The sequence below is a fragment of the Oncorhynchus clarkii genome, chromosome 3 (genome assembly GCF_045791955.1).
Source record: "Oncorhynchus clarkii lewisi isolate Uvic-CL-2024 chromosome 3, UVic_Ocla_1.0, whole genome shotgun sequence".
In the NCBI taxonomy this organism is placed as follows: Eukaryota; Metazoa; Chordata; class Actinopteri; order Salmoniformes; family Salmonidae; genus Oncorhynchus; species Oncorhynchus clarkii.
Window position 1 is genome coordinate 77,929,881 of NC_092149.1, and position 17,500 is coordinate 77,947,380.

At 41.6% G+C, this 17,500-nt stretch overlaps 2 protein-coding genes across 5 annotated transcripts in view; one reads left to right on the forward strand and one right to left on the reverse strand.

Moving 5' to 3' along the window:
• The window catches only part of LOC139404926 (inositol polyphosphate-4-phosphatase type I A-like), a 40,309-nt gene extending 36,512 nt beyond the window's left edge, over nt 1-3,797 (reverse strand). For 2 of the 4 annotated variants that reach the window (XM_071147492.1, XM_071147469.1), the window contains exon 1: nt 3,688-3,773. The gene's annotated coding sequence lies outside the window, so the exon portion shown is untranslated. Of the gene's footprint in view, nt 1-3,687 lie in introns of all 4 variants that reach the window. The other 2 variants (XM_071147476.1, XM_071147484.1) reach the window with 2 other exon arrangements.
• A 4,391-nt stretch (nt 3,798-8,188) lies between these two features.
• Nucleotides 8,189-17,500, forward strand: part of LOC139404961 (solute carrier family 9 member 2) — a 31,794-nt gene continuing 22,482 nt past the window's right edge. The window contains exons 1-3 of the mRNA XM_071147517.1: nt 8,189-8,758; nt 15,064-15,278; nt 15,861-16,109. Coding sequence (XP_071003618.1) covers nt 8,479-8,758; nt 15,064-15,278; nt 15,861-16,109 — 744 coding nt within the window. The 5' untranslated portion in view covers nt 8,189-8,478. The remainder of the gene's footprint in view (nt 8,759-15,063; nt 15,279-15,860; nt 16,110-17,500) is intronic.

A 17,500-nucleotide genomic window follows, 5' to 3' on the forward strand; every position in this document is an offset into this window, starting at 1 on the left:
TGGGGTACATTGAGCAAATGGTTGAGCCAATGGCAAGTTGAGCAAATTGAAGTGTTTTCTTCCCAGGCGTAATGCAAGACATTAATGCTGGGATATGAGGTAACAACAGGACCTGGCCTACTGTATGTTAAAAAAATAAAATAAATTACAAAGTGTTTGTTACTGTCTAAAAGACAAAAACGCGATTGTGATTGTGTTGAATTGTGTTTAGGTAAATGAAGATAGTCATGGTTTTAAAAATGTAGCGATAATATTTCATTCAGTACAGAAAGGCGGCTTACCCTGTTCCATGACTCAACTTACCCCAAACCCAGGTAAGCTGTGCCAAGAGACCACTTTTTTTGGACCAGCTATGTTTTCAAAACTGTAACGTTTAGATGAATTTAGATTATTTACTGGGATACACAACATCCTGAAATATACGTAGATATATTTGTTAGAAAGAATACATTTCCCTTGAAGAAGTGATGCTAAAAGTCAAAAATCTCTTAACTTACCCCACTCTCTCCTACATCCTTTAGCTCTTAACTAGTTAAATGTAAATAGATATAATCTACATAACAATAACTAGTAATGCAGCATACTCCAAGAAGGTTCAAATCTCACCTTTCTGATATTTTTAAAAATACATTTCTGAGGTGTAGTCACTTTTGACGACACAAGCTCAAGTACACAGTACAAATATGATACAAATGTAAAAATATCAAATATTTGATATGGTGTATTTCCTATTTAACAAAACTGTATGAGTTAGGCTTGAAACGACTTATATGATTTCTAAATATAGTATAATCAAATTATAAAACGACTAACTATACAATTTCACCTTCCTCATAACTGTAAAATACATATTTGTATGTTTAGTGTGAGAGAAAAATTGCATATTTCTAAAGGTCTCTCTTGATCAAAACTTCTGCTCCCATCTCTGTGAACGTCTCCCAGAGCTTTAGCTTGGCTTCCTGGACTTGTTAGGAACTCATCTTTCATCTCATATTAATCATGTCTGTCTATGACAACAGAAAGTGTTTCTTTCTTACAAATCTATGAATTGTTTTAGATTTATGGCTATGAATTGATCTCTGAATGCGCTACAGTGATGAAACCACTCCCTCCTGCTGCACTACGGTGTAGTTTGCAGTGCTTTGTCAGTGGCAGTGACTTAGGAATCAGCCAGGAGTTGATGGACAGTTTCAGATGGTTTTAGATTTCACATCCTAGGTAACACAGGCTCAGAAATACTACCGGGTCTGTGGGAACCAGGGCTTACGCTCAGTGCAAGCCATTCCGATCTACGGTGTCCACAGATCGATTTATAATCGAAAATGTCAGTTAGAACCGGTACCAGAACCATGGGTCCCCTAAACAGGGGACTTTACATCTAAGAGGTTTTAAGGAGTTCAGTTGTACATAGATCCCAATCTAAAAAGATGACTATCCTTCTATCCTTTCCTTCATCTGCACTGATGTGAAACACACAGTCTTAGATCAGTCAGTGTTGGTAAAGAATGATATGTAGAGAGAGGAGGGACTTGAGACTATTGAGATACACCACTTATGGTTGTTTTCAGACCAAGAGCACACTCAGGGGACTCAGATATAAACCTGACACACAACCAGGAAGGAACCCAGGACAAAGAAGCTCTTGTTACCCTGACAACAAGGAAACTGTACTCCCACACTGTCAGAAAGCATGAGAAAGTGACCTTTAATTATGAGGAGGAGGAGCAGGAGGAGGAAGAGGATGATGAGTAAGAGGAGGAAGAGGATGAGGAGGAAGAGGAGGATGAGGATAAACATGAGTAATAGGAGGAAAAGGATGATGAGGAAGAGGAGGAGGCGGAAGAGGAGGAGGCGGAAGAGGAGGATGAAGATGAGGAAGAGAAAGACCTTGATCTTCATAACAATGCTGATCTGAGTCTGACTCACGGTCACACACACACACACACACACACACACACACACACACACACACATACACACACACACACACACACACACACATACACACACACACTACTGGTCAGGGATAATTCAATAATGTTGAAGCTATAAATTATTGCTTAGTAGACTTGGGGTGTATGTTAATGCCTGGATAGTGACAGAGATAGCCTTGCCCTGCTTAGATCAATGCCTTTAATCAGTGTGCACTCACCACACGAACACACACACTCACACAATAAACAGCTAAAAGATCAAACAGATCAAAGCTAAGGCTCTCTAGAAGCACAGCGTTGTTGAGCATGTCCTCCATGCCAGCCCAGCCTCACGTCCAATTTGCGCATATATGTACAAAATGTATTTCAGCAGATTTCGTGAGTTTTTGTGCATTTTTGTGTGGTTCAATTCGTTCGAAAATACACGAATTTATGTGCTACTTAATTCGTGCGAAAAGACACGAATTTAACCAGTAGGCACACAAGCCTTTGCAACAACCATATACCGACTATACCTTACCCTAACCTTTACCCTAACCTTAAACATTCTACTACCTATACCTAACCCTAACTCCAACTGGACCTAACCCTAACCCCCACCCTACGGACAGACGACTCTTTAACTGGACCCCTCCGGCCTACGCGCATATGTGTGGAGTGCACCCCCTCCCTCCCCCCTCCGGTTTCCACGTGTCAGAGATGGAAGTGGATCAACCGACTCAAAACTAGAAACCAAACTCCTAGGTTGCACTATGCTTTCCACATCCGTTGACAAGCGGACCTAGACATCATGACCACACCACTCGATATGGACACATGGCAACCAACCGAGGACCAAACCTTCATAAGGTGCGCAACTCAAGGGATTTTGCCTGATCCTACATCGAGTTTAAGAACAAAAATTAAATATAAACTATCACGTCTATATGGTTGTTGAAAAGGCTTGTGTGTAGCCTACTGGTTAAATTTGTGTCTTTTCGCACGAATTAAGAAGCACATAAATTCGTGTCTTTTCTCACGAATTAAGCCAGAAAAACGCACAAAAACGAACGAAATTTGCTAAAAACGCACGAAATTTGCTGAAAACGCACGAAATTTGCTGAAATGCATTTTGTACATATATGCACGAATTGATTGTGAGACTGTGTTGTCCATGCAGTCACATAGCCCACAGTTAACAAACACACGCAAAACCACCCACTGCCCTTGCTGTAGGCCTAAGTGATGCTGTTCTTTGTAAAACTGATCGAGGCGTCAACAAACCGCCTTCGGTCTAAGACTATAGGCTATAGGATGCAGCCATGAAGAAAATACATAACCTATCATTGGAAAAATATAGGCTAGTATGTGAATCAATCATCCAATTAGTATCATTCTATTAGTCTCAATGAGCGTGTTATTGGCTATGATGCTCCGACAATAACACAGATTGCGTCATGATGAAATCTGCTATCCTGCTATCCTGCTTTCATTCAATGGGAACCAGTTGGTGGCGATATGAGCAGTCCCGTTACGCCTACACATTCCGATAACCAATTATAAAGACAGCGAACACAAAACAAGCGAAAACTCGGGTACAACGGGATTGTCATGTCATGCAAACAGAAATGTTCTACTTGGCATCACAGAATAGCGGTTCAACTCAGCAGTGTTTATTGTGGGTTGTCAATATACGCCTATGCAAACCCATCCTTTTCTTCTAAACAGATATTATATTTCAGAGATAAAAACATATGCATTTAAATAGACTTACTTCAAGAGACGGGTAACGGCTCCCTATTGAAACGGTAGGTCTATGTGTGCTGTTTATTTGATAGCCTAGTGATGCTCATCTCAGTTCCTCCTTGAATCGATGGAGTCTGCAGCCGTACAGGACCATTGATTTATATATACACTAGATGTATTTAAGGGGCACTAGGCTGATGCCGCCGTGCCTCCATCTTGGCACTGCCCAACCTTGAAAATATATTTTGGAAGCTATGAAAATGCATATAATTATGTCTACATTTGTTTTACCACATGTAATATATCACAGACACTTTAATGAATACTTTTAAATTATATTATGTGAACTAAACATAAAATATATATTTATACAGTACCAGTCAGAAGTTTGGACACACCAACTCATTCATGGGTTTTTCTTTATTTTTACTATTTTCTACATTTTCTGTAGAATAATAGTGAAGACATCAAAACTGTGAAATAACACGTATGGAATCATGTGGTAACCAAAAAAGTGTATATTTGAGATTATTCAAAGTAGCCACCCTTTGCCTTGATGACAGTTTTGTACACTCTTGGCATTCTCTTAAACAGCTTCACCTGGAATACATTTCCAACAGTCTTGAAGGAGTTCCCACATATGCTGAGCATTAGTTGGCTGCTTTTTTCTTGGCCCAAGTAAGTCTCTTCTTATTAATGGGGTCCTTTAGTAGTGGTTTCTTTGCAGCAATTCGACCATGTTGGCCTGATTCACACAGTCTCCTCTGAACAGTTGATGTTGAGATGTGTCTGTTACTTGAACTCTGTGAAGCATTTATTTGGGGTACAATTTCTGAGACTGGTAACTAATACATTTATCCTCCGCAGCAGAGGTAACTCTGAGTCTTCCTTTCCTGTGGCGGTCCTCATGAGAGCCAGTTTCATCATAGCACTTGATGGTTTTTGCGACTGCACTAGAAGAAACTTTCAAAGTTCTTGACATTTTCCAGATTGACTGACCCTCATGTCTTAAAGTAATGATGGACTGTCATTTCTCTTTGCTTATTTGAGCTGTTCTTGCCATAAAATGGAGTTGGTCTTTTACCAAATAGGGCCATCTTCTGTATACCACCCCTACCTTGTCACAACACAACTGATTGGAAAGAAATTCCACAAATGAACTTTTAACAGGGCACACCTGTTAATTGAAATGTATTCCAGGTGACTACCTCATGAAGCTGGTTGAGATAATTCCAAGAGTATGTAAAGCTGTCATCAAGTCAAAGGGTGGCTACTTTGAAGAATCTCAAATATAAAATAATTTTGATTTGTTTAACACTACATTATTCCATATATGTTATTTTATATTTTTGATGCCTTTACTATTATTCTACAATGTAGAAAATAGTTAAAATAAAGAAAATCCATTGAATGAGTGGGTGTTCTAAAACTTTTGACTGAAAACATTTTCCTTAAAGTATAACTTTTTTTTAGATGACTAATGTTACTGTCCCCGCTACAACAACCAAAATACTTAAATACATGTCATTTTGTCCTTGAAATATTTAATTGAAATACTGTAGCATTCTATTCGTTCCTATGGAGGACTGTGCCTTCTGGCAAGTTCCAATATGGCCGAACGGTGGCTTCAAAGCCTCTCAATAGCCAATACATAGCACCTGCAGTCCAGGGTTTATGTACAAGGACTCGCCCTAGCCCAAGCTCCAAGTGACACATTTCGATTTAACGCTCCGTCTGCAGTCAGTTTTGTGCATAATACATTATGGTGATGTTGTGATTGATATAAACTAGGTTTCCATCCAATTTGCCACAGATTTCCATGCCAATATTCTCAAATCTGCATAAAACAATATGCATATTTTCCCACCAGAGATGTTTCCATCAAACGGACTTATTTCCGATAAAAGGCTGTGCGTGATGACGTAGTGCACATAAAAAATGTTTGCGTTTAAATTCCCATGTACTGAATGAAAAATACAAGTTACAATGGTTTTCATCGCATTTTCAACTCGAATGATGTTTTAGTCACATAAACTTTTGCCCACTCTGGTCTTGGAACATGCGCTCTAGCCAACAACTAAAAGATATAGTGCGGGTAGGGTACCAACAGTATGAGATTATTATGGATAAGAGCAATATTATTTGTATTTGTCAAACGGCAGCCAAGCATCGATCATCATGTCACCAGAAAAAGACCCTCGATATTCATTGGAAAGGAGCACCACCTTCCACATTCACCACCTCTGAAGTTCATCATCATTTATTTCATCTGTAGCCTAATAAACTGCATGCTTTCCCAAGTCATAGTGGGATGACCACACAGCATATCATCGAATGACTCCAAATGTACTTCGATATGATGGTTATTATATCAATATTAGCGCTTAAATGCGTTTCCACCGCCATTTATCTCATGTCGAATAAACAAATTGCCTGTTGGCATTCATACAATTGAACCGGCATTTCCTGTTTCCATCAGACTTTTCATGCGTTAAGTAATTAAACTACATGAAATGGTTGGATGGAAATTCCACATTTACTACAGGCCTAAATGAGATTAAATGAAAAATATGTTGCTTATTCGTTTGTAGCAATTTTATTGTTTTCCGGGCAACATTTGATGATTGACAAATATTAAACTTCGGGGGGACGGGGATGTTTTCTCTTTCTGGGCATCACTAGTGTTTTGCCCACTAGATGACATCTGCAATTCTACAGCCATCTTGTGGTGTATGTTGGCTATTGCTATTCTATCACAGGCAATGCGCAGTCCTACAAAGATGCACGGATTTAAATTTTTACCCACTTATCCCCCATTTGTAGCAGTGGCATACCGCAAGATCTGAGAAAGCCTACAGAATTCTACATTTTCTACACAAAGAAAAACACTTGCAGTCTTATAGCCAGTGATGTAAATTACTAAAGTAAAAATACTTTAAAGTACTACTTAAGACGTTTTTGGGGGTTTCTGTACATTCATTTACTATCTATATTTTTGTCAACTTTTATTTCACTACATTCCTAAAGAAAATTCTGTACATTTTACTCCATACATTTTCCCTGACAACCAAAAGTACAGGACAGAAAAAATATCAAATTCACACACTTATCAAGATAATACCTGGTCATCCCTACTGCTTCTGGCCTTGCAGACTAACTAAACACAAATACATATTTTGTAAATAATGTCTGAGTGTTGGAGAGTGCCCCTGGCTATCCTTAAAAACAAGAAAATGTGGCTGTCTGCTTTGCTTAATATTAGGATTTTTTAAAATAATTTATACTTTTACTTTGATACTTAAGTATATTTTAGCAATTACATTTACTTTTTATATTTAAGTATATTTAAAACCAACTAGTTTTAGACTTTTACCCAAGTAGTATTTTACTGGCTGACTTTCACTTTTGCTTGAGTAACTTTCTATTAAGGTATCTATACTTTTACTCAAGTATCACAATTGGGTGCTTTTTCCTCCACTGCTTATAGCTAATCTCATGCTATTCTACACATTTTGCCATGAAGCTGAGAAAATGTTGTATTTTTAAATCAAATCAAATCAAATTTATTTATATAGCCCTTCGTACATCAGCTGATATCTCAAAGTGATGTACAGAAACCCAGCCTAAAACCCCAAACAGCAAGCAATGCAGGTGTAGAAGCACGGTGGCTAGGAAACACTCCCTAGAAAGGCCTTAAATTTTCTCTTAAAGAAAATGCATTGCAATTCTACACATATTGCCTTGAGGCAGTGAGTAAAATGTGCAGTTTTACAGCTAATCTGCAATTCTAAACATTTGTGACATGGTCTATGACAGGGTGACCATTAAATTACTAGAGGGACTATGTCATAAACCCCCGAAATTCCAAAATGGGGTGAAAATGGTCCTATTATTATTATTGTAGCTAATTATTAAATAGCTAATTATTGTCAATCTAAAATATTGCCATATAATTATAAATACAGTTTACACAGGTTTTTATAAAAATGTCTGTATAAATAGACTTAAAATATATGTGAACAGACAATAAATGTCTACATTTTTTGTTTGGAAAGCTGTAAGTGCTATTATCAAATCAAAACAATGATTTGTAGGCCAATAAGAGCTTAATATGGCCGATATGAATTTCAGCCTGAAAAGGGCATACCCAGTTAAGTCCTTCCACTCCAGGCTACAGCTGAGGTTGTGAGGCCCTCTTGGAGCTTTTTTTCATTTGGTTTATATTGTTCCATTCCTTTGTTTAGCAGCTGTACAGTTGAAACTTGAAACCCAGGTCCCGAAACTATGAGGAAAAGGAAAGTGCCCATTGAATAGCCTATAGGCCTACCGAAACTTCAGTGACCGAAAGACAATCAGGCGGTCTTTTGTAATTTTCCTGAGGGCTGCTCCAATCAGAACTGTTCCGGGCCGCGCCCAGCCCCTATCGGAATGTGCGTTCACGCGCCACAGGTGCAGGTAGCAGATAGGTAGCAGTCAAGGGCTGTCATCACCAAAAACAGTCCGTTTGGGAGAAACACTTTGTTTGGCAAACTGGAATGTGTTCTATCCTACAGTGTTGATTTTAAGCATAGAAGTATAGTATATTCTATCATTGTTTTATTGTGGATTGCACTCTTGACTTTATAATAAATAATGGCATTTGGTGAAGTTTGTTGTTCATGAAGTGCCACCGCCGTTCTCGGGCTTTTGACTCCGTAGCCTTGGATGGAGTGAGTGCGTGCGTGAGGGGCTCAGCCACCCACCCGACTTCTGTAGACTTCTTATAGCTGAAAGCTGCTTATCAATTCTCAATCAAGTAGCTTTTAAATATATTGGTTGTATGAGTACTATGGGAGGATTTAGCCAGATGAAACTGGCAGTTAACTTTTTAACCATCGGATTGGTTATCCTTAGTCTACCATGTGGATCATACACGGAGATTCCACCCAAACCCCCTGGTTCCGTGACCGTCCTACCCCCTGTCAAGCCAGCGGGGGGTCCACAAGCGTTTCCCGACGCGGAGAACTCGAATCTCCCGGTCTTCACAATGGATTATGCCCGTATACAGGTGCCGTTTGAGGTCACGCTTTGGGTGCTGCTCGCGTCATTCGCCAAGATTGGTAAGCAAAGTAAACAACCATGGACAAACAACTCAGTCAGAAATAATACGAGGTAAGGTATTTGCCCGTTCAATCTTCAAGTCACCTCAGTTTCGTGGTAAGGTGTGACATTCCTGATGGGCAAGGGCATACTGTAGGGTTGACTCAGACATTAGGGGGGACACATTTTGCTATGGGGGTCGGCTGGCATGCAGTTTTTTCTAGTGAATTTTGAGAAAAGGATACAGACAATTATTAACTTACAATTGGGCACATTTTACAGGGCTAATGGGGACCTTGCAGAGGGGCACTTACACTGGTGCAGTCCAATCAGTCTTGGGGCCATAGCCTTTCATCCTGGATGGAATACCAGTGTGACTGTTATATATATTGGATTAAACATCCATTTTGTACTCTTTCTCTGCTACTGTATGATTCATTTACTAGTATTTTTCTCAGTTCCCCTATGTCAGGTTGTTACTACTGCTGCTCTACATACTGTATGGGTTGAGCCTTAACATAATATTTTCAATGTATAATACCGTTATTATACTGAGATAATAACCAGAAACATACACAGTTGAAGAATATTTTAATACAAAAACAAAGGTAGACATGAAAGGTCTAACGGAAATTAATCAACCTCCACTACACAATAATGCAGAAATATATAATCATGGGTGCCTCTAACTTGCATGAAGTTAACACATGCAACAGACCCACTAGACTTAAAGGACAGTTCCACCCCGAAGCTATCTTTTGGTATTTGTTTCATTAGTCCATTGTTGACATATTGCCAAAATGTTTTGCTTGTCAGCAATGACGTTTTCAAGATATACAGTGGGGAGAACAAGTATTTGATACACTGCCGATTTTGCAGGTTTTCCTACTTACAAAGCATGTAGAGGTCTGTAATTTTTATCATAGGTACACTTCAACTGTGAGAGACAGAATCTAAAACAAAAATCCAGAAAATCACATTGTATGATTTTTAAGTAATTCATCTGACCACTTCCGTATTGAACGAGTCACTGACACTTCCTGCTTTAGTTTTTGCTTGTAAGCAGGAATGAGGAGGATAGAATTATGGTCATATTTGCCAAATGGAGGGCGGTGGAGAGCTTTGTATGCATCTCTGTGTATTGAGTGAAGGTGGTCTAGAGTTTTTTTTCCTCACATGTGACATGCTGGTAAAACTGAGTGCGGTCTTATGGTGCCGGTATGATGCATTTTGTCTCTGTTAGCTTTGTATGCGTTAGCCTAGTCTACCTGTTGTTATTAAAAGCACCACTTTGTATCATTATTCACGCACTCAGAAATTGCTGCTTCATGTTCAGTAGACTACCTCTCCTCTCTTAGTTGACGGTGTGAGATCAAGTGTGCCTAGTATGTGTGTGGTCTGAATGAAATAGAGTAGGCTGCCTATGCATGGGCGGAGAATCACCTGGCAGTTCTCTTTCCAAGGAAATGAACTTAAATATGAATACATTATAGTTTACTACAGTGTCTGTAAATAAATATTGATATTTATTCATAATTGAAAAGGAAAAGGCCCAACGTGCGCATATGCTACCATGGTGAACGAGCATTGTACCTTTTTATTGAATAAATAGATTGATTACACATTTATTTGTCTCTGTCTGAAAATCATCCTTCTAAAAGGGAGCTCGAGAGTGTCTGCTCTCTTCAAACTACGTCTAGACTATTGGCTGATATAGCAGGTAATACTGATAGCTTAATATAATGGGCCATGTGAGAATTTCTGGGAATGCTACCTATTTCTATGTTTATTTTTGTGCATTTTGATATTGCTGGGATATTGCTGGGACCATGGCTGGCAATACACCTACAATAACATTGCGGGACTGAGGGTGGGTTTGGGACCAGTTCCTGCAGTAGTGGGTGGGAGCGGTGCGGGCGGATGCTGGGGGATGCGGTATGAAAAGCTTGACTAGTGGTACATCCATGATGAAGAAGGGAAGATCTCCATTTCATACTCTAAGCGTCCTCTCTCCTCATCTCCTTCTCAAAACCCATTGGATGAGAAAGCCAGAAATCCCTCCCCTCTGACCTCCTCCAATGGGTTTTGAGAAGGCTACGAAGAGAGAGTACGCAAGGAGTATGAAATTAAGATCTTCCCCTAGGAAGTGATTGTGCAAGTAATTCTGTACTAGCAAGCAAGTATTCATGGTTTCAAAGCATTCACTATCAGGTTTTCACACAGCCAGAACTACCCAGCTTTAGCTAGTTAGATAAAACCCGACACAGCTAAAAAATAACTCAACTGTAAATATAAAGCTAACTAAATAGCTACTAGCCAGGAGAAAGCCTATAGTTGTTCACGTTCATTCTAACATATCAAAATGTATTCACATTCATACACTTTTTACTTAAACTTTATCGTTGCCAACAACAATTACAGTAACCCTTTATGTGCATAGTCCATCTGTAGATGCTCTATAGACTGTCAGTAAAAGTCTTATTCTAAAGCTAACCCTAACCGTAACCTTAGTGAACAGTTGCTTATCAACAGATCATTTGTTGATAGTATGTCCACAATTAGGCCTACTTTTCATGGTGCAGTGAGTAATGATGGTGGTTCTGAACAGTGCCACACTGCTTGTAACAACCCAGAGTGGGGTCATGGAAATGACTCAAGTTCCAGCAGCCGAGTCCTTTTCATAATAAAAGTCCCTCAACAATCTGGCAACTAATTATCTTGCAATTGTGGGGGGGGGGGGGGGGGGGGGGGGGGGGGACATGTTCCCACTGTTCCCCCGGCTCCTACACCCTTGCTGATGGGAATGAAAAACATATTGGCAGTAGTAGAAGTTGCCCTTTGACACAGATCTAGGGTTCATATATCTATCCTAACCTTAACCATTTGAGGGGGAAATTCATAACTTACCATAACCTCTAGAGGAGACAGTGAGCTATCTCCCATGCCATGTATACCATTCATAATATAATATAATGTAATATATTTAACAGAAAGCGACTTGCATGCATACTTTTTTAGGTATGGGTAGTCCTGGGAATCGAGTCCACTATCCTGGCGTTACAAGCGCCATGCTCTATCAACAACTCTTGAGTTACAGAGGACAAAGTACCACATGCTATATGTGTACTTATAAACTGGGTGGTTTGAGTCCTGAATGCTGATTGGCTGACAGCCGTGGTACAGTGCCTTGCGAAAGTATTCGGCCCCCTTGAACTTTGCGACCTTTTGCCACATTTCAGGCTTCAAACATAAAGATATAAAACTGTATTTTTTTGTGAAGAATCAACAACAAGTGGGACACAATCATGAAGTGGAACGACATTTATTGGATATTTCAAACTTTTTTAACCAATTTAAAAACTGAAAAATTGGGCGTGCAAAATTATTCAGCCCCTTTAAGTTAATACTTTGTAGCGCAACCTTTTGCTGCGATTACAGCTGTAAGTCGCTTGGGGTATGTCTCTATCAGTTTTGCACATCGAGAGACTGAACATTTTTCCCATTCCTCCTTGCAAAACAGCTCGAGCTCAGTGAGGTTGGATGGAGAGCATTTGTGAACAGCAGTTTTCAGTTCTTTCCACAGATTCTCGATTGGATTCAGGTCTGGACTTTAACTTGGCCATTCTAACACCTGGATATGTTTATTTTTGAACCATTCCATTGTAGATTTTGCTTTATGTTTTGGATCATTGTCTTGTTGGAAGACAAATCTCCGTCCCAGTCTCAGGTCTTTTGCAGACTCCATCAGGTTTTCTTCCAGAATGGTCCTGTATTTGGCTCCATCCATCTTCCCATCAATTTGAACCATCTTCCCTGTCCCTGCTGAAGAAAAGCAGGCCCAAACCATGATGCTGCCACCACCATGTTTGACAGTGGGGATGGTGTGTTCAGCTGTGTTGCTTTTACGCCAAACATAACGTTTTGCATTGTTGCCAAAAAGTTCAATTTTGGTTTCATCTGACCAGAGCACCTTCTTCCACATGTTTGGTGTGTCTCCCAGGTGGCTTGTGGCAAACTTTAAACTACACTTTTTATGGATATCTTTAAGAAATGGCTTTCTTCTTGCCACTCTTCCATAAAGGCCAGATTTGTGCAATATACGACTGATTGTTGTCCTATGGACAGAGTCTCCCACCTCAGCTGTAGATCTCTGCAGTTCATCCAGAGTGATCATGGGCCTCTTGGCTGCATCTCTGATCAGTCTTCTCCTTGTATGAGCTGAAAGTTTAGAGGGACGGCCAGGTCTTGGTAGATTTGCAGTGGTCTGATACTCCTTCCATTTCAATATTATCGCTTGCACAGTGCTCCTTGGGATGTTTAAAGCTTGGGAAATATTTTTGTATCCAAATCCAGCTTTAAACTTCTTCACAACAGTATCTTGGCCCTGCCTGGTGTGTTCCTTGTTCTTCATGATGCTCTCTGCGCTTTCGACGGACCTCTTAGACTATCACAGTGCAGGTGCATTTATACGGAGACTTGATTACACACAGGTGGATTGTATTTATCATCATTAGTCATTTAGGTCAACATTGGATCATTCAGAGATCCTCACTGAACTTCTGGAGAGAGTTTGCTGCACTGAAAGTAAAGGGGCTGAATAATTTTGCACGCCCAATTTTTCAGTTTTTGATTTGTTAAATTTTTTTGAAATATCCAATAAATGTCGTTCCACTTCATGATTGTGTCCCACTTGTTGTTGATTCTTCACAAAAAAATACAGTTTTATATCTTTATGTTTGAAGCCTGAAATGTGGCAAAAGGTCGCAAAGTTCAAGGGGGCCGAATACTTTCACAAGGCACTGTATATCATATACTACGGGTATGACAAAACATGTATTTTTACTGCTCTAATTACATTGGTAACCAGTTTATAATAGCAATAAGGCACTTCGGGGTTTTGTGGGATATGGACAATATACCACGACTAAGGGCTGTATCCAGGCACTCCGCGTTGCGTGGTACATAAGAACACCCCTTGGCCATGGTACATTGGCCATATACCACACCCCCTCGTGCCTTATTGCTTAAATGTAAACCTCCTCATTCCCCATCTATGTTTGTCTCATGTGTAGGCCCATAAAGACCACAGGGTGTTCTAGAGCCTGGCATATACACTATATGACCAAAAGTATGTGGACACCTGCTCGTCGAACATCTCATTCCAAAATCATAGGCATTAATATGGAAGGCTTTCCACTAGAGGTTGGAACATTGCTGCAGGGACTTTCTTCCATTCAGCCACAAGAGCATTAGTGAGGTTAGGCACCGATGTTGGGTGATTAGTCCTGGCTCGCAGTCAGCGTTCCAATTCATCCCAAAGGTGTTCGATGGGGTTAAGGTCAGGGCTCTGTGCAGGCGAGTCAAGTTATTCCACACCGATGTCGACAAACCATTTCTGTATGGTCCTCGCTTTGTGGACGGGGGCATTGTTATGCTGAAACAGCAAAGGGCCTTCCCCAAACTGTTGCCACAAAGTTGGAAGCACAGAATCGTCCAGAATGGCACTGTATGCTGTAACGTTAAGATTTTCCTTCACTGGAACTAAGGGGCCTAGCCCAAACCAAGAAACACAGCCCCAGAACATTATTCCTCTTCCACGAAACTTTACAGTTGGCACTATGCATTCGGACTGGTAGCGTTCTCCTGGCATCCACCAAACCCAGATTAGTCCGTCAGACTGTTAGATGGTGAAGCGTGATTGATTGCTCCAGAGAACGCATTTCCACTGCTCCAGAGTCCAATGGTGATGAGCTTCATATCACTCCAGCCGATGCTTGGCATTGCGCATGGTGATCATAGGCTTGTGTGCGGCTGCTCGGCCATGGAATCCCATTTCATGAAGCTCCCGATGAACAGTTCTTGTGCTGACGTTGCTTCCAGAGGCAGATTAGAACTTGCTAGTGAGTATTGCAACCGAGGATAGACGATTCAGCACTTGGCGGTCCCACTCTGTGAGCTTGTGTGGCCTACCACTTCACTGCTGAGCAACTGTTGCTCCTAGACGTTTCCACTTTACAATAACAGCACTTACCGTTGACAGGGGCAGCTCTAGCAGGGCAGAAATTTTACGAACTGACTTGTTGGAAAGGTGGCATCCTATGACGGTGCCACGTTGAATGTCACTGATCTCTTCAGCAAAGCCATTCTACCACCAGTGTTTGTCTATGGAGATTGCATGGCTGTGTGCTCGATTTTATACACCTGTCAGCGACGGATGTTGCTGAAATAACCGAATCCATTCATTTGAAGGGGTGTCCCCATACGTTTGTATATATAGTGTATCTGTCATGTACAGTATCTGACCTTCAACCTCTTTCTCTCACAGGTTTCCATGTGTACCACAAGATTACCTTCTGGGTCCCAGAGTCATGTCTCCTGATCAGTATTGGGCTGATTGTAGGGGCCATCATGCACTCTGTCCACGAGGAGCCCCCTGCTGTGCTCAGCTACAATGTCTTCTTCCTCTTCATGCTGCCTCCCATCGTACTGGAGTCTGGATACTTTATGCCCACGCGACCTTTCTTCGAGAACGTGGGAACGGTGCGCTAATACCAATATTAATTATGGTCTCTGGAGGGACTCAAGGGGCCGGTTTCTCTGACACTGACCTCTGGAGGTCCATGGGGCGACGCGCAATTGGCCTAGCGTCATCCGGGTTAGGAAGGGTTTGGCCGGTAGGGATATCCTTGTCTCATCGCGCACTAGCGACTCTTGTGGCGGGCCGGGCGCAGTGCACGCTAACCAGGTCGCCAGGTGCACAGTGTTTCCTCCGACACATTGGTGCGGCTGGATTCCGGGTTGGATGCACTCTGTGTTAAGAAGCAATGCGGCTTGGCTGGGTTGTGTTTCGGAGGACGCATGGCTTTCGACCTTCGGCTCTCCTGAGCCCGTACAGGAGTTGTAGCGATGAGACAAGATAGGAACTACTAACAATTGGATACCACGAAATTGGGGAGAAAAGGGGGTAAAATAAAAAAATACTCTAAGAATTAGTGTACATTTCAACCAATACAGAAATATACTTGCTTTATTCCATTCTGTTAAGTGAACCATTTGCCAAATAATGATTCACGTTATGCCTCATTGAACAATGGAAGTTCCCTTACCATCTTCTGCCTACAGGTGCTTTGGTTTGCGGTGGTGGGCACCCTGTGGAACAGCATTGGGATAGGGATGTCTCTGTATGCGGTGTGTCAGATCGAGGCGTTTGAGGTGCAGGACATTAACCTTCAGGAGAACATGCTGTTTGCCGCCATCATCTCAGCTGTGGACCCAGTGGCCGTGCTCAGCGTGTTCGAGGATGTCTCTGTCAACGAGCAGCTCTACATCGTGGTGTTTGGAGAGTGCCTGTTCAACGATGCTGTCACTGTGGTGAGCGTGTGTGTGTGTGTGTGTGTGTGTGTCAGATGTGCAGCACCCAATGAATACATTGTTGTGTTCTGGAAATGCCTATTCAACAAGGTGTCCCTGTTGTGAGCAGTAGTACATCATGATGCTTGGCGGAGTGAAGAACTGTACATGCAGGTGCAGACAGAAGAGAGATAGAGTGTTACAAAGAGACACGTGTTGCTACATGTGAAGTCAGCCTGTCTGGATAACTGCATTCTTTGGTTCTGTGCCTTTGACTGATTGTTCTCATAACATGCCAATGACATCACACACCCCAGGCTGAGCGCTGTTTTATAGGTCATCAAAGCACCAGAAACAAGACACTTAAACCGTTCCAAATGTGCTGGTGCTAGTGGCACAGTTTAGTCAGCGTAATTCAAAGCTTTGACAGACCGGTAGCCCTTCCAACCACATGCAAAACAAACATCCATACTGCTGATCCTTCCAGTCCCATGTCAACACAATGTTCTTGTTCAACAAACTAGGTCTTAACATGGATGAGAGGACAGAAGGAAGTATCAGGACCAGTCACTGAACTGCCGGCTTAGTGTTAATAATAGGTTCTTTCTCAATATGTACACGACCGTGCTCCTCCTGAGTCACTGGATGTTTCTCAATATGTACACTACCGTGCTCCCCCTGAGTCACTGGATGTTTCTCAATATGTACACTACCGGGCTCCCCCTGAGTCACTGGATGTTTCTCAATATGTACACTACCGTGCTCCCCCTGAGTCACTGGATGTTTCTCAATATGTACACTACCGGGCTCCCCCTAAGTCACTGGATGTTTCTCAATATGTACACTACCGTGCTCCCCCTGAGTCACTGGATGTTTCTCAATATGTACACTACCGGGCTCCCCCTAAGTCACTGGATGTTTCTCAATATGTACACTACCGGGCTCCCCCTGAGTCACTGGATGTTTCTCAATATGCATACTACCGTTCTCCCCCTGAGTCACTGGATGTTTCTCAATATGCATACTACCGTGCTCCCCTGAGTCACTGGATGTTTCTCAATATGCATACTACCGTGCTCCCCCTGAGTCACTGGATGTTTCTCAATATGTTCACTACCGAGCTCCCCCTGAGACACTGGATGTTTCTCAATATGTACACTACATGGCTCCCCTTGAGTCACTGGATGTTTCTCAATATGTACACTACCGTGCTCCCCTGAGTCACTGGATGTTTCTCAATATGTACACTACCGTGCTCCCCCTGAGTCACTGGATGTTTCTCAATATGTACACTACATGGCTCCCCCTGAGTCACTGGATGTTTCTCAATATGTACACTATCGTGCTCCCCCTGAGTCACTGGATGTTTCTCAATATGTAAACTACCGTGCTCCCCCTGAGTCACTGGATGT